The following is a 17086-nucleotide window of genomic DNA, read 5'->3' as shown; positions in this document are numbered from 1 at the left end:
GTGGTATGTTCCTTGAGAAATCACATAGGTTAATGTCTTCACTTCACCTACGAACCTGAATACGATTTGGCTGCCCATAGCTCCCACCGTTGTTGTTGAGAAATCTGAAGTCATCTCTGGTTCCCGATCCTCTGAGGTTCCCGATTCTCTGAGGCTTTGTGGGGTCATGTCTGTGTCCCAGGGCTCTGAAATCTCCACCCTGTGCTTCGCCCTGGGTCTGTTTTATTCTCTGTGCTGGGCCCTCAGTGCGTCCTTTCAGTCAGATAATTTATAGCTCTCAGTTCTGAGAAATTTCTTTTGGATTAAAAAAATTTCCTTTTCTTCCTTTTCTCTATTTTCTCTTCTTGGAGTTCCAATTTTTTAGATAGTTGGCCTTCCGGATGACCCTATATTCGCCTTGTCCTTTTTCTCCTACTTTCATCTCTTTTCTTTTTTTTCGTCTTATTTTAAGAAACTTCTTAAGTTTCATTCTTAATTTCATTAAACTTTTCTTTCTTTCCAAAAAAAGAAAAGAAAAAAATGATATACCCATTGAATACGTCCATATGTTAAAGACCCAGATCAAAAAATCATAAAAATTCTTAGTACCCTAGAATACCATGTAGTCACTACTTTCCCCAAGGAGAGCTACTATTTTAAAAATTAAGCTTTTTGTTTTGTGATAACTGTGGATTCACATACAGTTGTAAGAAATAATACTGGCGGCCTATGTATCCTGTGCTCACTTTTCCCAGGGGTAACATCTTGCACACATCTTGTAGTACAACACCACAACCAGGGTACTGACACGAATATGGTCAAGATATAGGATGATGTATCACCTCCTGAGTGTCTCATGTCTCCCTCTTGCGGCTGCCACCGCTTTCCTCCTGCCTCTGCTCTCTACGGACCCCCCCCCCCCCAATCCTTTACGCGCTCTCCATTTCAGTAATTTGTCGTTCCAAGATTGATATGTGAATGGAATCATAGTGTGTAATCTTTCAAGATGGGCCTTTTTTCATTCTTCACAGCCCTCTGGAGATCTGTTCAGGTGACTGTATGTACCAGTAGTCTGTTCCCTTTTATTGCTGTGTTGTAGTCCATGGCCTGGATGTGCCACGACTTGTAGAACTGTCTCTCTGCTAAAGGACATCTGGTTATTTCCAGTTTGGGGTATCACAAATAAAGCTGTTAACAGTATTTGTGTCTTGTGTTTTGTGTGAACTGTTTTCATTTCTCAGGTATAAATGCCCAGAAGTGCGATTGCTCAGTCATATGGTCGTCATGGTTTCGATTGTCAAGAAACTGCCAAACTGCTTTCCAGAGTGGCTCTACCATTTTGTGTCCCCACCAGCAATGCATGAGTGAGCTGGTTTCTTCCTCTCCTTTTCAGAATTTGGTCTTGCCACTATTTTTACTTTAGCCTTTGTTACACATGTGTAGTGGTATGTTTTTAATTAAATTTACATTTCCCTAATGGTTAATGACAAGGGACATCTTTTCCTATGTTTATTTGCATCTGTGTATCCTGTATCTCCTCTTTGGTGAAAGGTCTTGTGTCCATTTTCTAATTGGATTGTTTGGATTTTTTTTTTAACTGTTGAGTTTTGAGAATTCTTTACATGTTCTAGATACTAGTCCTTTGTTGAATGTGTCTTCCAAACATTTTCTCCTATTATAATTTGTCTTTTCATTCTCTTAGTAGAGACTTTTATAGAACAAGATTTTTAATTTTGATGGTCTGATTTAGCAATTTTTCCTTTTATGAATCATGCATTTGGTGTTAAGTCTAAGAACTCTTTGTCTAGCACTAGAGCCTAAAGATTTTTCTCCTAGTTTTTTTTTCTTAAAGTTATGTGTTTCTACATTTTACATTTAAATCTATGCCCATTTTGAGTTATGTTCATATAATATTCATATAAGGTGTGAGACTTAGATTGATGTTCATATTTTGCTTGTTGATATCTAATTGCTCTGGTACCATTTGTTGAAAAGGTTATCTTCCCTCATTAAATTGTTATTGTGGGTGCCTTGGTGGCTCAGTTGGTTAAGCGACTGCCTTCAACTCAAGTCATTATCCTGGAGTCCCGGGATGAGTCCCACATCCAGCTCCCTGCTTGGCAGGGAGTCTACTTCTCCCACTGACCTTTCTCCACTCATGTTCTCTCTCATTCTCTCTCTCTCTCTCAAATAAATAAATAAAATCTTTTAAAAAATTAAGTTGTTTTTGCATCTTTGTGAAATATCATCTTGACATATTTATATAGATTTATTCCTGGGCTCTGTGTTCTGTTCCATTAATCAGTGCGTCTGTTCTTCTGCCAGTGCCACATAGTTGTGATTATTCTGTAGCTGAAATAAATCTTTTTTTTCAAAGTTGCTTTAGCTGTTCCTGTTCCCTTTTTTTTCATAGATTATTCATAGGGAATCTTCTCTGTAGCTACAAAAAAATCTTGTTCAGATTTGGGTAGGGATTGTGTTAAACCTGTGCATAAATTTAAGGAGAATTGAAATCTTTGCTATGTTGAATGTTCTGATTCATGAACATCATTTGTCTCTCCTTTTTTTTCTTTTAAGTGGGCTCCATGCTGGGCCCAATGCAGGGTTTGAACTCATGATCCTGAGATCAAGACGTGATCTGAGATGAAGAGTCAGATTCTTAACCGACTGAGCCAACCACACGCCCTGTCCATTTATTTAGATTTTTATTTCTTTCATCAGCATGTGTAGTAGCTTTCGGCATGTAGTCCTTTGCATTAACTTATATTTAAATATTTCTTCTTTCTAGTAGATTTTGTAGATTTCCTGGGACTTCCTATGCAGACCATGTCTGCTGCAAATAGATACCATTTCTTTCTTTTTGATTTGTATACCTTTTGTTTTCTTTTTTTGTCCTTACTGAAATGGCTAGAGCTTCCAACACTACATTGCATAAGACTTGTAAGACCAGATGGTCTTGCTTGTCTCCTATCTTAGAGAGAAAGCATTAACTGTAATGTTACCTATAGATTTTTGTAGATGATCTTTATCTAACTGAGGAAGTTTCTCTCTATTCCTATTTTTCTGAGACTTTTCATGAATGAATGTTTAATTTTGTCAAAAACTTTTTCTGTACTAATTAATAGGATTATGATACTTTTTTTTGTTAGTTAATATGGTGGATTTACATTGATTGGTTTTCAAATACTGTAACCAGCTTTGTATCCTTGGAATAGATCTCAGTTGGTCAAAGTGTACCATTCTTTTTATATATTGCTAAATTTTCTTTTCTAATATTTTAGTAAGGACTTTTGTGTCTATGTTTATAAGGAATATTGTTCTGTAGCTCTCTGGTGTTTGGGCTGTTTTTCTTATGGATATAAGATTTTGGGTTAACAATTGTATTATGCTACTTTCTTCTGATGCACACGGTTTCTGATGAGAAATTTGCTATCATTTGAATTGTTTTTCCTATATTGGGAAATTGTGAGTCTTGTCTCACTGCTTTCAAGATTTTTTTTCTTTGTCTTTGGTTTCCAAGTTTGACTATGATGTGTCTTGGTGTGGGTTTCTCTTATTTAGAGTGCATTCAGCTTCTTGAATCCGTAGGTCTTTTGCCAATTTGAGAAGTTTTCAGCTTTTAGTTCTTTGAGTAATTCAGCCCTGCCCTTTCCTTCTCCTTTCAGGACTCTAATGACATGACTGTTCAATCTTTTGTTATAGTCGCATAGGTCCTTAAGGCTCTGTTAATTTTTTTTTCCAGTCTGTTTTCTTTCTGTTATCAGATTGTGTAATTTCTACATTCTGTCTTTCATTTGGCTCATTTTTCCCTCTCTCCTCCATTCTGCTGTAGAATCCATCCATTGAAGTTATTTTATATTTTGGCTATTGTCTTTTCAAGTTCTAAAATTTCCATCTTGTTTCTCTTTACATATTATATCTCTTTCTGAGACTTTCTATTTCTGTGCTTCAATTTTCTCCTTTCTTTCTTTTCATTTTTTAAAGCATGTTTTTAATTGCTTTTTGAAGCATTGTTTGAAGTCTAACTGGTTCTTGGTATGCATTATTTTTGTTAAAACTTGGAATTTGGGGTATTATGTTATGAAACTCAGGATCATATTTAAGCCTTCTATTTTAGCTAGATTTTTCTGACATGCTCTAGCAGGTGATTTGGAGATATTGCCTCATTACAGCTCGATGGATGTTGAAATCCAGGTTCCCCACTCACCATCTTTTGAGTGAAGGAGCTCCTTATTACTGTGAAGTAGAGATGGGTGTTCTGGCTCACCATTAGGTATCCACTGACACTTCCCTGGCTGGGAGAAATAGGAGTGCCTCATTACTGCTTCCTATGTGGTTTCCACTGATACCACAGTGGGGGTGGGGAGAGGAATCTTGTTATTGCTGGGTGGTGGGAAAAGTTATGAGTCTCTACTAGGCCTCTTCTGATACCACCCCGGGTAGAAAAGTAGGGATATCTTGTTACTAGTAGGTGGGGATGTAAGTCCAGGATCCCCCAGTGTTCCCCACTAATGATGTCTTGGGGACATGACCTCATTACCACCTAGCAATGATGAAAGCCCCAGCTCCCTACTTGGTGGTCTCTGATATCACCTCAGTTTAGGGGTTGGGGTGCCCTGTGATAGCTTGGTGGAAATCTAGGCTCCCCCTGTAGCCTTTGCTGGTGGGGGCGGGAGTTAAGACACATTATCCCCCAATTCCAAATTCCACCCTGTGCTATTTGGCTGGAGTAGAGCTGGTATTATCTAAAGTTTTCTGTTTTTCTAGGCTGCAGTTTTCCTCATCCTTTAGCCAGAGAGGACTTCGTGGGGTTTTTGTTTGTTTATTTGTTGTTGTTTTGTTTGGTTGGGGGCTTTATATTGTTTTGTTTTTTGGTTTGCACTCATTGGAATTTCCAAGTCCTTTAGCCCTATTCATCCCCATGTTGCTCTTTGGGTAGAAAGGTCCCTAACTTGTTATAGTTCCATAGGTCCTTGAGTTCTGTTAATTTTTTTTTCCAGTCTGTTGTCCAGCTGATTTTTCCCAGCCTTTTCTGTCTATCTCTCAAAGTCTTCTGTATTTGTTTTCTATATAATGTCCAAGATTTTTAGTTGTACTTAGCAGGAGCAGTAGAAATAGTAGTACTTAATCTCTTTGGAAGCAAAAATCAACCCTGACTTTTAATACCACAAATTAGTTTTGCTTGCTTTTGTAACTCTATATAAATGCAATCATATGGTATATGTTCTTCTGCTTTTTGCTTTTCTCAGTCCATATTATGTTTGCGAGATTTATCTCTATCATTGTGTGAAACTGTAATTGTTCTTCTTTTACTGCTGTACAGTATTTCATTACATGAATATAGCATAGTTTATGTATTCTGCTATAGATAGGTTATTCCCAGTTTTGAGCTATTAAAATTGTTCTGCTGTGAACATTTTTTTAGATGTCGTTTGTTGAATATATTACTATTAAATAAACATCGAGGAGTTGTCATCAGGTAAACCTTCAGGTTTGGTAGCTATTTCCAGTTATCAAAGTAGTGTATCAATTTACATTCCTAACAGCAACCTATGAGAGTTCCAGTTGCTCTACATCCTCACCAACACTTGGTATTATCTGTCCTATTATTTTAGCCATTCTGGGAATATGTTGTATTATTGCATTCTGTTTTAATTTGTTTTTACTGCTTGTTTGACTCAAGCTGAGCATGTTTTTACATATTTATTTTCCATTTGCATAAGCTCTTTTGTGAAGTGACTGTTTAAGTCTCTTACTCATTTTCCTATTAGACTACCTGACATCTTTCTATAGATTTTTAAGAATTCTCTATATATCTGGAGACATTCTTTTGTCAGATATATATAATATTCATCCTCACCAGAATACCTTATTTTACTCTTTGGCTTGACTTTTCCATCTCTAATATTGCCTTTTGATGAAAAGAAGTTTTTAATTTTAATGTAGTCCAATTTACTTTTTCTTCCTTAACACGGAGCAGTCTTACATCCTATTTAGTAAGTCTTCTTCTATGCTAAGATCTTCAAGATATTTTTCTGTTTACAGTCTATCAGGAGTTGATTTTTGTGTATGATGTGAAGTAGAGGATCTGTTTATTGTTGTTGTTGTAAGTAGTCACCTTAAATTCTTCTTTTACATCATCCCTTACTTTATCATTTATGCTTTTTTCCCACAAAAAATTTCCATAACTTTTTCTTTCAAGCATTCCTTTTCTTCCCCTTCATCCTCTTTTTCTTGAAAAATAAGTATTATCTTATTTTTGTTTCATAGTTGCATTTCTTTTCCTATTTCTGAAAATAATATATTTAGGAAATATTTTCCTCCTCACACAGCTCCTATTTTCTCCAGGTTGATTTTTTGTTTTTGTTTTGTTTCTGACTTTCATGGAAGGTACTCTCTTCAGACATCTTACGGTTCTGGATGGCTGCCCATATTTAGTGGCAAAACTCCATGACTCTGAACTTCCACATAAAGTGATTGGGTGGGTGGTTTAGTGGGGGAGGCTTTGGTGTCGAGATCCTCAGAGAACCTTACAGTTTCCTGCCTGGAGGATGATAGCCTTGCCAGCCTCTGGAAACCTTGTGAGGGAAGTGGGATGGGGGTTCGGGGCAGGGCTAAGGTTTGGAATCAGTATGTATGTGTTCACTTAATGCCCTGTTTGCAGTACAGTACCCCTGCTCTCAACTCCAGCTGTTTCTGTACGACAGCAGAACCTGTTTTATTCTCTCCAGAGGGAAAAACACTCTAGTTGTCTGGTTTGACATGTGGAGTAGAGAAGGGCACTGAATGATTTTAGCTGGAGTTCAGGCTTTCAGTCAACTCTATTAGCAGCAGCCTCCCCTTCTTGCCTCTACACACACACACACACACACACACACGCACACATACTTCAACCTAATGTGACCAACCCATGAGACTTTGAAGGATTCAGAGTAATAAATTCTGTTACTGGCTTTCCCCACTGTCAACCAAGGTTTCAGTTTTCTAAGATCTACTAAGTTATTTACCAACGGTCTAATTATATTCTGGCTTCCAGAATCTTATTGCTCCATTTATGAACTCTTTAATTCTCCTAGCTTGGATTATGACTTTAAAAATGTGTGTGTGCATGTGTGTGTGTGTGTGTGTGTGTGTGTTTATTTTAATGGAGTTTAGGGAAGAAAGTCAGATGTGCTCCATCTTTCGTCTTCATTCAGACGTGTCATACAACTTTTATACACTGTAAAAACAAATATTTCTTTTAAGTTTGAGCTCAGAAATGAAATTAATTTAGAAAATAAGTCCAAAGGAGAGTTATTGTTCTTTTCAGATGATGAGATGGGATTGGAACTGCTGATGTGGATAGGGAGGGCATGAATGCTGGAAGAAACGTAAGTCTAGAACATTGAAAAAAATCAGCTGGATAGCAAAAGACAGGATTTTGCTTTTCCTTGAAGTTTTGTGGGGGAAAACAGATTTTCCTTTACACTAAAGAAAACATGACTTGGGAACGAGATGGAGTTGGGGGTGGCACAACTTTCGGAATACACTAACTTCCACTGAATTGTCTACTTAAAATGGTTAATTTTATGTTGTGTGAATTGTACTTCAAATAAAACAACTGGTTAAACCTAAAAATAAGAAACACATGAACATTTTAAAAACTTAAAGCTACATTGACGCTTGTAAAACAACTACGTTGTGTTTCAGTGCCTCCCTAGTGGCAGTTTTTTTAAATGTTTGCAGGCCTGGTTCTGGAAGATTTTCAGCAGGTTAGTCTTTGTTTTGGGAAAAAGGGAGAACAAGATCTGCTCCAAGGGGGTAACAAGTGAAGTTATTCCTCTCTGGTATAGAAGGTGAAGGGAATTTCTATGTATTTAATGTATATACCTCCCACCTCAGAATTTGCTGAGTGCAGCTGGACAAATCTGGATGCCAGCAAGACCTTTGGACTCTTTAATTATCTATATAGTGGAAGAAAGGGAAATTCTGATGGAATGTGGCACAGTTCCTATAAATTTATGCCATTGATATATTGTTTATCTTTCATATGAAACACCCAGTTTTATAAGAAGGTTTAATAGCATTTCATTATCCAGAATGTAGCATTTGGCCATTGATGGTGGTGCATTAGCGTGTGCAGCTTAAAGCCATGATATTAGGGTTTGGACCTTCACTTTGCTACTTCTGAGTTATTGAAGCTCACCATGCCTCATTTTTCTCTTCTGTAACACAAAGAAAATAATAGGGATATTGAGATAAATATGAATTAACACATTTAAAGATTAAGTGTTGCCCTGCACAGAGTAAGCACTTAGTGAATGGTATCTGCTGTTGTTTTCTGATGTTTTCTTAAATTTCAATCCATAAAAGCACACCTAGAGAAACGTATGGAATATATACAACATAAAGACTGTTTCCTTACCAGGATACCTTTGTCATGGCTGTGGTGAGCACCTCCAGGTACAAACGTGCAGCTGACTCCCTCTTTCTCATCATATTTGTGGTTGTAGTTGAAAACTTATTTCTACCCTGCTACAGAAGCTGAACGCTTTTAGCTACCTTTATTTTCTAGAAGCTCCACGCTTCAAATGTGCAGTGGATTTGTTTGAAAAGTAAAACCAAGAAACTGTAAATACTATTTATTTTCAATTTTCTATATTTGGTTTAGACATAATCCCTATCATTTGTACACTTTCACCAGGAATCAATGAAAAGATTTGAGAATGAACCTGAGCTATAAACCTGCCATTAGAACATGTTATTAGTCAGTCAGTGGCCACAAAAAGTATTTGATTCTTTGAAAACTGTTTCTCTTTTTTAGTATTGTGCGGCTGTAAGTGATAAATAAGAGAATTTTCTCTCACCATTATTATTTTTAGCTGTAGTTTGAAACTCCTCAGCTTCTTGCAAGATGAAATTCTGGGTTTAAATGTTATTTTCATACTAAGCCATCTTTAAAATTTTACTCTGCAGATCAGCAGTCGAGATTCTGAAGGTCATAAAGTTTCTGATGGTGGTGGTAAGCCATGGCGTCAGATGATAAAGTCGCCATCTTAACCGATGATGAAGAGGAACAGAAGAGAAAGTACGTGCTCGCTGACCCCTTTAATGGTATTTCCAGGGAACCAGAACCACCTTCCAATGAAACGCCCACCTCCACAGAAACCAACGCTCTTCCTGAGGAGGAGATAGACTGGATAGAGAAACATTGTGTCAAAATAAACAATGATCTCCTTATATCCAAGGTCTTCTATTTTTTCTTCTACTCTGCATACGGCTCTCTTTATCCACTCCTGCCAGTGTACTACAAGCAGCTGGGGATGTCACCCAGCCAGAGCGGACTGCTGGTGGGCATCCGGTACTTCATTGAGTTCTGCAGTGCCCCCTTTTGGGGTGTAGTTGCAGATCGCTTTAAAAAAGGCAAAATCGTCCTCCTCTTTTCTCTTTTGTGTTGGGTGTTATTCAACCTGGGCATTGGATTTGTCAAGCCTGCCACCTTGAGGTGTGTACCAAAGATCCCCCCAACATCTCATCCCACTAACTCCAGTCACCTGCTGACCATCCCGCCAACCAACTCTTCCCTTGCCACGTCCCCACGGATGCGGGAGAAGAGGGCCCTGCTCCCTTCCACCTGGCCAGTGAGAGCGGAAACAGAGCCCAATGTCACAGAAACGGTCATCTTTTCGACAGCTCCGAACAAGACCAGTGGGCCCACTCTGCAACCTCAGACAGATGAAATTACGGATCATATTACGGACTTGACCTTGAGTCCAAGCACAACAATGCCTGCCTTCCTGGGAAACACAACCAGAGAGACAACCACCACTGTTGTCACCACCACCAAATCTTTACCGTCCAGTCAAGTCACTCTTGTTTACGATCAGCAGGAAGTGGAGGCTATATTCCTGGTGATCCTGGTCGTCGTCATAATCGGAGAATTTTTCAGCGCCTCTTCGGTCACCATCGTGGACACGGTAACGCTCCAGTACCTGGGCAAGCACAGAGACCGCTACGGGCTGCAGCGAATGTGGGGCTCGCTGGGCTGGGGGCTGGCCATGCTGTCTGTGGGCATCGGGATCGACTACACACACACTGAGGTGCTCATTGACGGGAAGGGGTGTAGACCCCCCGAGTCCCGGAACTACCAGGTTGTCTTCATCGTCTTCGGGGTTCTCATGACCGTGGCTTTGGTCGTCGCCACGCAGTTCCGGTTCCGCTACAACCACTTCAAGCCCGACGAGAGCCAAGGGAAAGAGGAGATCCCTGCGGCGGACAGGAGCAGCTCCACCGAGTCCTCCGAGGGGACACCCGCCGGCCCGGGCCGCTCGCCGGCCTTCAGCTTCTGGGCCTTGGTGCGGCTGCTGTGCGGCGTGCGCTACGGCTCGGTGCTCTTTGTTGCCTGGTTCATGGGCTTCGGCTACGGCTTCGTGTTCACCTTCCTCTACTGGCACCTGGAGGACCTGAACGGGACCACCACCCTCTTCGGGGTCTGCTCCGTCCTGAGCCACGTGTCTGAGCTGACGGCCTATTTCTTCAGTCACAAGCTCATCGAGCTCATCGGCCACATCAGGTAGGAGCGCGCTTCTCTCGCTGACAACCCCCCCCACTCCGCGCCCCTGCGGCTGCCCCCGGCTTTCTGCAATGACCGCTCCCGGGAGCGCATCTAGGAAAATCGGTTTGTTTGGGGCCAGGGCTGGAGTGGGAACCTGGCTTGGTGTAGCTCTTCCTCCTTCAAACGGAAACTAAAGGAAGGAAGTAACGAACCTACTTGGGTGACGTGAACCCGACACAAGATGCTGCCTCTGGCTGCGCACAGGAGGCTCGGGTCACTGGCTTTGGTGCAGGAGCCCTAATTCAGGGAGCTGGACCGGCCTCCAGCCTGGAAGGGCCCCTGGTCCCGGGCATCTGTGAAGCAGGTTTTTGTTTGTTTGTTTTAAAGATTTTATTTATTTGACAGAGATCACAAGCAGGCAGAGAGGCAGAGAGAGAGAGGAGGAAGCAGGCTCCCCGCTGAGCAGAGAGCCCAATGCGGGGCTTGATCCCAGGACCCTGAGATCATGACCTGAGCCGAAGGCAGAGGCTTATCCCACTGAGCCACCCAGGCAACCCAGTGAAGCAGGTCTTAAGTGGGTAGAGCAGATTCGGTTCTTCCAGCTTCAGTTCTCGTCCGCCTCCCGCCGACGCAGATTGGGCTTGGATCCGTGGTTGATAAGGATGTCAGTCGTGTCTAAGGAGGCCGGAGCCGCCATAATCGCTCAGCCATGATGCTACCCGAGGAGATTCTTTGTTTTTTTCTGACTGTTACATCCATCTCCGTATTTTTGTCTGCCATGAGCACATGGGACATGTAAAAATCTTCCTTTCACCTCAGTTTCCCATGGCATCTTTTTAGTCAAAAAACAATCTACCAGTGCCCAGTGTTTCTTCTGTGATGTTGCTCACTTAACGTTTGTCTGAAGTTGACCGTACAGTACCTTGCTTCCTGTCAGTCCTCCTGCTTTGCGGTCGGCTGGAAGGCTTAGACCCAGCTACCGTTGAGTGCTCTTATCTCAGAGAACAGCACGGCAGGTCTCTCCCTAAATTTGAAATCGCTGTAACTGAAAGAAAGCAACCATGTGTATCTGTGTGTGGTGATGATCAAGTCGGTCTCTGGAAAATTGAAGGAATAGATACAGACAAGATTTAAGAAACAGTGATTTTTCCCCCTTTCCTGTTGACTGAAGATTTTAATTAATTAATAACTTACATCATTTGATTTAATTTAAAGCTTCAGCCTACAATCACTCTTTTTCCTAAACAATCGTGAATATTGTTTTCTTGTCTGGTTGGTTTTGCTTCGGGAAGCTGTGTCCTCCTGCTTTTGTTTCTCAAGTCTTTGACCCCTTTGTTGTCACTAAACAAAGTCAAGCATTGTGTGGATGGTTCCCAGACCCACAGGGTTCCCAAGGCACAGTCAGTGGAACCAATGTGAAAAGAGTCTTGTAATATCAGGGGCTTGGAATGTCCTTCAACTTTGTCCAGGTCATGTTTACATTCTCTGAGCTTTGTGGATTGACCATGATGCATGTAGACATTTCTCTTCAGTTCAAGTATATGAGGGGCTCCTCTCTTCAATGAAGCAGGTTTTTAAAAATAAATATTTTATTTATTAATTTGTCAGAGAGAGAGAGAGAGAGAGAGAAAGCAAGCAGGGGGAGCAGGAAGCAGAGGGAGAATGGGACTCCATCCTAGGATGCTCTGATCGTGACCCGAGCTGAAGGCAGATGCTTGATCAACTGAGCTACCCAGATGTTCCTCAAATAAGCACCTTTAAAATCAGTCATTTGTTCCCAGAAAGGCACTCAGGTCTCATAAGTGAGCAGAGTTCCTAGATATCATGGTTTAATCAGTCACTAGCATTAATTGAGTACTGACTGTGTACAGAATATGAATATGCATTCTATTTTCAAAGAAATAGTTAGGCTCTTCTTGTGTGCTGAAAAAAGGAAGTTTATTTTTTGTCTTTGCCTTTTGTCTGAGGTGTATATTTTCATGATAAAATCCTAGCAGTTTTACTAGTAATTTTGGTAAGTACGTGAAATTTATACTTTTTTTTTTCCTTTTTCTTCTGAGCATTGTTAATTACTCATTGTTTAAAAACCTACAGCTCAGGGGCATCTGGATTGTTCAGTTGGTTAGGCGTCTGCCTTCGGCTCAGGTCATGATCTGAGAGTCCTGGGATCAAGGGCCATCACTGGACTCCCTGCTCAGCGGGGGATTCTGTGTCTTCCTCTTCCTGTGCCCCTTCCCCTTGCTCGTGTTCTCTCTCTCAAATAAATAAAATCGTAAAAAACAAACAAACAAAGAAAAAAACCCTACAGCTCATTCTACTTTAATTTTCTGGTTTTATATACAGAAAACATCTTCATTTTGTTACTTAATGATGTGATGGAAGAAAAAGGCTCTGTGGTCACATTGTTGTCCCAAGGGTCTGCTGGGATTCTGTCAAGTTGTGGTCATTTATCTCTTTTGGATTTTAATTCTGTCCATTGAACATATTATCTGAACTACTTTTAAAAGATTCTCTTAGTGGGACGCCTGGGTGGCTCAGTTGGTTAAGCAGCTGCCTTTGGCTCAGGTCATGATCCCAGCGTCCTGGGATCGAGTCCCACATCAGGCTCCTTGCTCAGCGGGGAGCCTGCTTCTTCCTCTGCCTCTGCCTGCCATTCTGTCTGCCTGTGCTCGCTCTCTCCCCTTCTCTCTCTCTGATAAATAAAATCTTTAAAAAAAAAAAAAAAGATTCTCTTAGCTGGCCTGTGATTATGCCCACTATTCAAGCAGAACAGGTAGGTTTCTTTTGGTAAGAATTTGGGGAGCCCAGTCAGGTGGTGGCGGTTGAGATTTGGGGCTTTGAAGGTGTGATGATGACCATCTGAACTTCTCACTGGAGCACAATCAGACATTAAAGAGTTGACAAAGGGAAATTATCTTTCCATGATTGATAGTCTTTTATGTTTCCCTTATAGACTCATAAGGAGGGATCTGTCTGTGGCTTTTATGTATGCATGGATGGTTTTTCAGTATTCTGTGACTGTTTTATTAGGAGCTTGTTTTCAGGAGTCAGTGCTACCATAAAAATTAGAAATAGCCTTATGTGGTCAGAAGGAGATTTGCCACAACTTTTTAAATATGGATTCATAAGAAAAAATTATACCAGAAAATAGTTTTTTAAAATAGCATGTCCAATTTTGAAGTACTTAGTATTTTAATAGTTACACAGTTGGGGCCCAGTTTTTCAGGGAATAAACTATACACACACACATGCAGAGACACATACACGCACAGAGTAAATGATTTCTGTTTTTGATCTTGGATTTTGTCCTTCTCTGGAAAGTGGCTTTCTCAGGCAAGTAGGATAATGCTCAGTATTTCCACGCAAAAGGTAAATTTCTTTTGATGTGAAATCACGAGACTTTGAAATTTATAGCAAGTATATTTGTAGGCTAATTTATGTAGAGATGATAATTAGACTTATTTAACTAGAAATGTAAGTGTATCTTAAGGGTATATTTATGCTGCTGAATGTTTTAACAGTCATGAGTAGGGTTGTGGTCAAAATGCATTACAGTTAGTCATGTGTAAATTTGTAAATCATTACTATCGAATGTTGCACCATCATCTATTATTTGATTGAAATTTATTTATATTTTAAAGGACACAAAAATCTATTCAGTCAACTTGACTTTGCCCTAAGATTCTTATACTCAAGGTCAGTTTTGCCATGAAGATATTTACTGATGGGGTAATAGATTAACCACTTTTAGCCATTAATTGCTTCTTAATAGTAGCTAAGTATCCCAATGAGCTAGCCGGTCAGCTTGGGAAAGAAGGAAATATATGACGCAAATATCAAAAGGAGGAAAACAAGTTTTCCTAGTGTGGGAAGACTGAGAACAGAGAACAAGATACTGGACTACCCGCTGAGGTCACAGGGAAGTGGGACATGACATTTTGTCACTGGAGGAACAGCAATCGGCATTATAAGGAGGAAGAAATTCTGCTGTTGGCACGTTCAGGGACGGCTTCACAGAGAGGGGGAGTTTGAGCCTGCCACAAGGGATCTGGAAAGATCTTGTTCATTTACTTACGTTTTGCTGATTCGCCTCTCCATGCTCTTACCTTGGTTCCGTGCCATATTAGCTGACTACCACAGGCTCGAAGCTTAAACCCTATGCCCACGGGATAGTGATTTGCGGCAGTTCAGACTGTGAACATGGGTAAGATCAACCAGGAAATTTTGTGGTCAAAGAAGAGAAATGGGCCGAGGAAAATCAGTTATGGCTGTCTCCAGATTGTATTCCAAATATCTGATCTTACTGATGTGTTGGTCTGTGCTTTATTGCTTGAAGTAGGTATTCTCATGCTTCAGCATGTTTTGTGTTGGGGGAAGGGTGTGGTACGGTCTTTACTGTCACCTTCTGCGCATCTTGCTTCAGGAGGAACTGGCCTCCTGAGCTCCCCTGCGTGCCATCAGCTGGGCCGGTGCCCTCTGTGAGTGCTGATGAAGCCAACCCGAGACTTCAACAGCAAGAGAGGAAAATAGAGGGAGAAGGAATGTAAAGAGCAGAAAGGGAAAGAAAAAGAAAGAAAGAAGGTGCTGCTTCCTCAAGGGGAAGCTTTCTTCTTGCCCTCCCTGCTGAAAGGCCGTGCCGCACAGCGGCTCCGAGTGCAGGCTGCAGGCACATCGCCTGGCTCAGAGCCTGGCTTTGCCTTTTGGAACTGCGGGGCCTTGGGCAAGTTATAGAAGTTTTTGCATCTCTGTTTTTGTCACCTGCAAATACGGAAACTGTTAGTACCTACCTCTTAGTTTTGGGTGTTTTTTTTTTTTTTTTTTTTTTAATGAAGATGAATGATATAAAACATGGCAACAACTTAGTACAGTAAATGACATATATTAGGAGTTCAGTTGATTTTTTAAAATTATTACTACTTTGTTAATCTTCAGATATATTACGTTGCAGTAAGGGCCACTAAATATGAGAAAAACACAGGGACTTAATACAATATCATAAGTGTACAGACCATTAAGGTTGCAAAGTGAAAATGTGATTTTCAGAACTAACATTCTTTGTCAAAGACGACCTGGTCAAATTGAGTTTTTCTCCCCATGTTATGTGACTGTGGATTATTATAGACTCCTTTGTGCCATTTTTTAGAGTTGTGAACGGCCGGCATACAGGGTGGTTACAACTGTTGCTGTCGTTATATGTGATTTCTGGTTTTTCTATTGCTTTCCCTTCAAAGAAAGTGATACCCATTTTTATAAGAAAAGCCTTTAGGGGAACTGTTTCAAACAAATACAGATTCTCACTATTAACAACGTATAAGCCATAGAATCCCAGAAGTAGAGGAATTTATGGTCAAGAGTTGAAAGGCAGTGATTTGGTTCTTACAGTCCCTTGAAAAGAGCAACTTCATAAAGGGAGATGTCAGCACGTGACATCTGTCAGGCTGACTTGCTGGTAACCGCGTTACGTTAATCGAGCAACTCACAGTTCAGAACAAAAGGCCAGCACTGTGGGGCAGTGCGAGTGAGTGCAGGGCTTCTGGATATTGGTGTCGAATCTGGTTTCTCTTTTCCCTTTGGTTGACGGAGGCACTGAGTGGAAGAGAACAGCTCTCACTCCGTATAAGCTGCACCCTGGGGTCGCACACAGCCGCCGTCCCCAGCTCACAGGCTGCGGGTTGTTCATTAGGGTGTGCACCCGCGACGGCAGAGACAGCACCCGCAAGTTCATTACCGAGCCAGCACAGTGGAGACGAGGCTGCCATCCGGGGCGCGCTCAAGTTAGACATTCTCTATGGCCTGAAGATTGCATTATAAAGTATACACCTATCTGGAAAAACACACACATGCAGAAAGACATGTTCGTGGATGTTTACTTGCTTGTCCAGCTTCCTGAGTGGAAAAGAGAGAGTCTAAATGCCCATCAGTTGGAGAAAGAGTGTGTTTGCTACAGTATAATCCAGAGGTTAAAAGGAAGGGACTAGATCAATATGTCAATATGGAAAGTTCTTAAAAATATGTTGAATAGACAAAAAAGCAAGTTTCAGAATGAGACATAGCTTGGTACATTTATGCACATTTTAACAATGCATATTAAAAGTCATATTTAGGTGGGTACACCTATGTGCATGGAAAGACATTTACATTTGGAGAGGAAAAACTTCATTTCAAATTCATATTAGCTCTTGTTTTCTGGACAGGCTGCAGGAAAGAGGGGACTGGGATTGGGGACGAAGAGGAGAAAGAAAACCTCCACTTAAGCTGCAATATTTCATTTTTTTAAGGAAATATGGAAAAGTTCTCATAATTTTCCATTCTTGGCACTGGACATATGTATTGCAGAAGTTTTCTTTTGGATTTCTTATTGGAAAATAACTGAAAGCTTGTCTACTTATAGTGAATCTAATATAATTATCCTCAGATAGAAGAATTGTGTGTGTGTGTGTGTGTGTGTGTGTGTAAACTATAGAGACATATATCCAAATACATCAGACATGGAGAATTTGTACCATATTGTACCATACCAATATGGTACAAATTCTCCATATATACACGTGTGTGTGTGTGTGTGTGTGTGTG

At 40.7% G+C, this 17086-nt stretch overlaps 1 protein-coding gene across 3 annotated transcripts in view; it reads left to right on the top strand.

Annotated features, from left to right (window-relative positions):
* The window catches only part of MFSD6 (major facilitator superfamily domain containing 6), a 69643-nt gene that overhangs the window by 15534 nt on the left and 37023 nt on the right, over positions 1-17086 (top strand). For all 3 annotated transcript variants that reach the window (XM_059168577.1, XM_059168576.1, XM_059168578.1), the window contains exon 2: positions 8935-10531. In XM_059168577.1, coding sequence (XP_059024560.1) covers positions 8988-10531 — 1544 coding nt within the window. In that variant the 5' untranslated portion in view covers positions 8935-8987. The remainder of the gene's footprint in view (positions 1-8934; positions 10532-17086) is intronic.

This window comes from Mustela lutreola, chromosome 3 (assembly GCF_030435805.1).
Source record: "Mustela lutreola isolate mMusLut2 chromosome 3, mMusLut2.pri, whole genome shotgun sequence".
NCBI classification, from domain to species: domain Eukaryota; kingdom Metazoa; phylum Chordata; class Mammalia; order Carnivora; family Mustelidae; genus Mustela; species Mustela lutreola.
The sequence above is the reverse complement of the archived record's forward strand: the minus strand, read 5'-3'. Positions and strand labels throughout refer to the sequence as shown.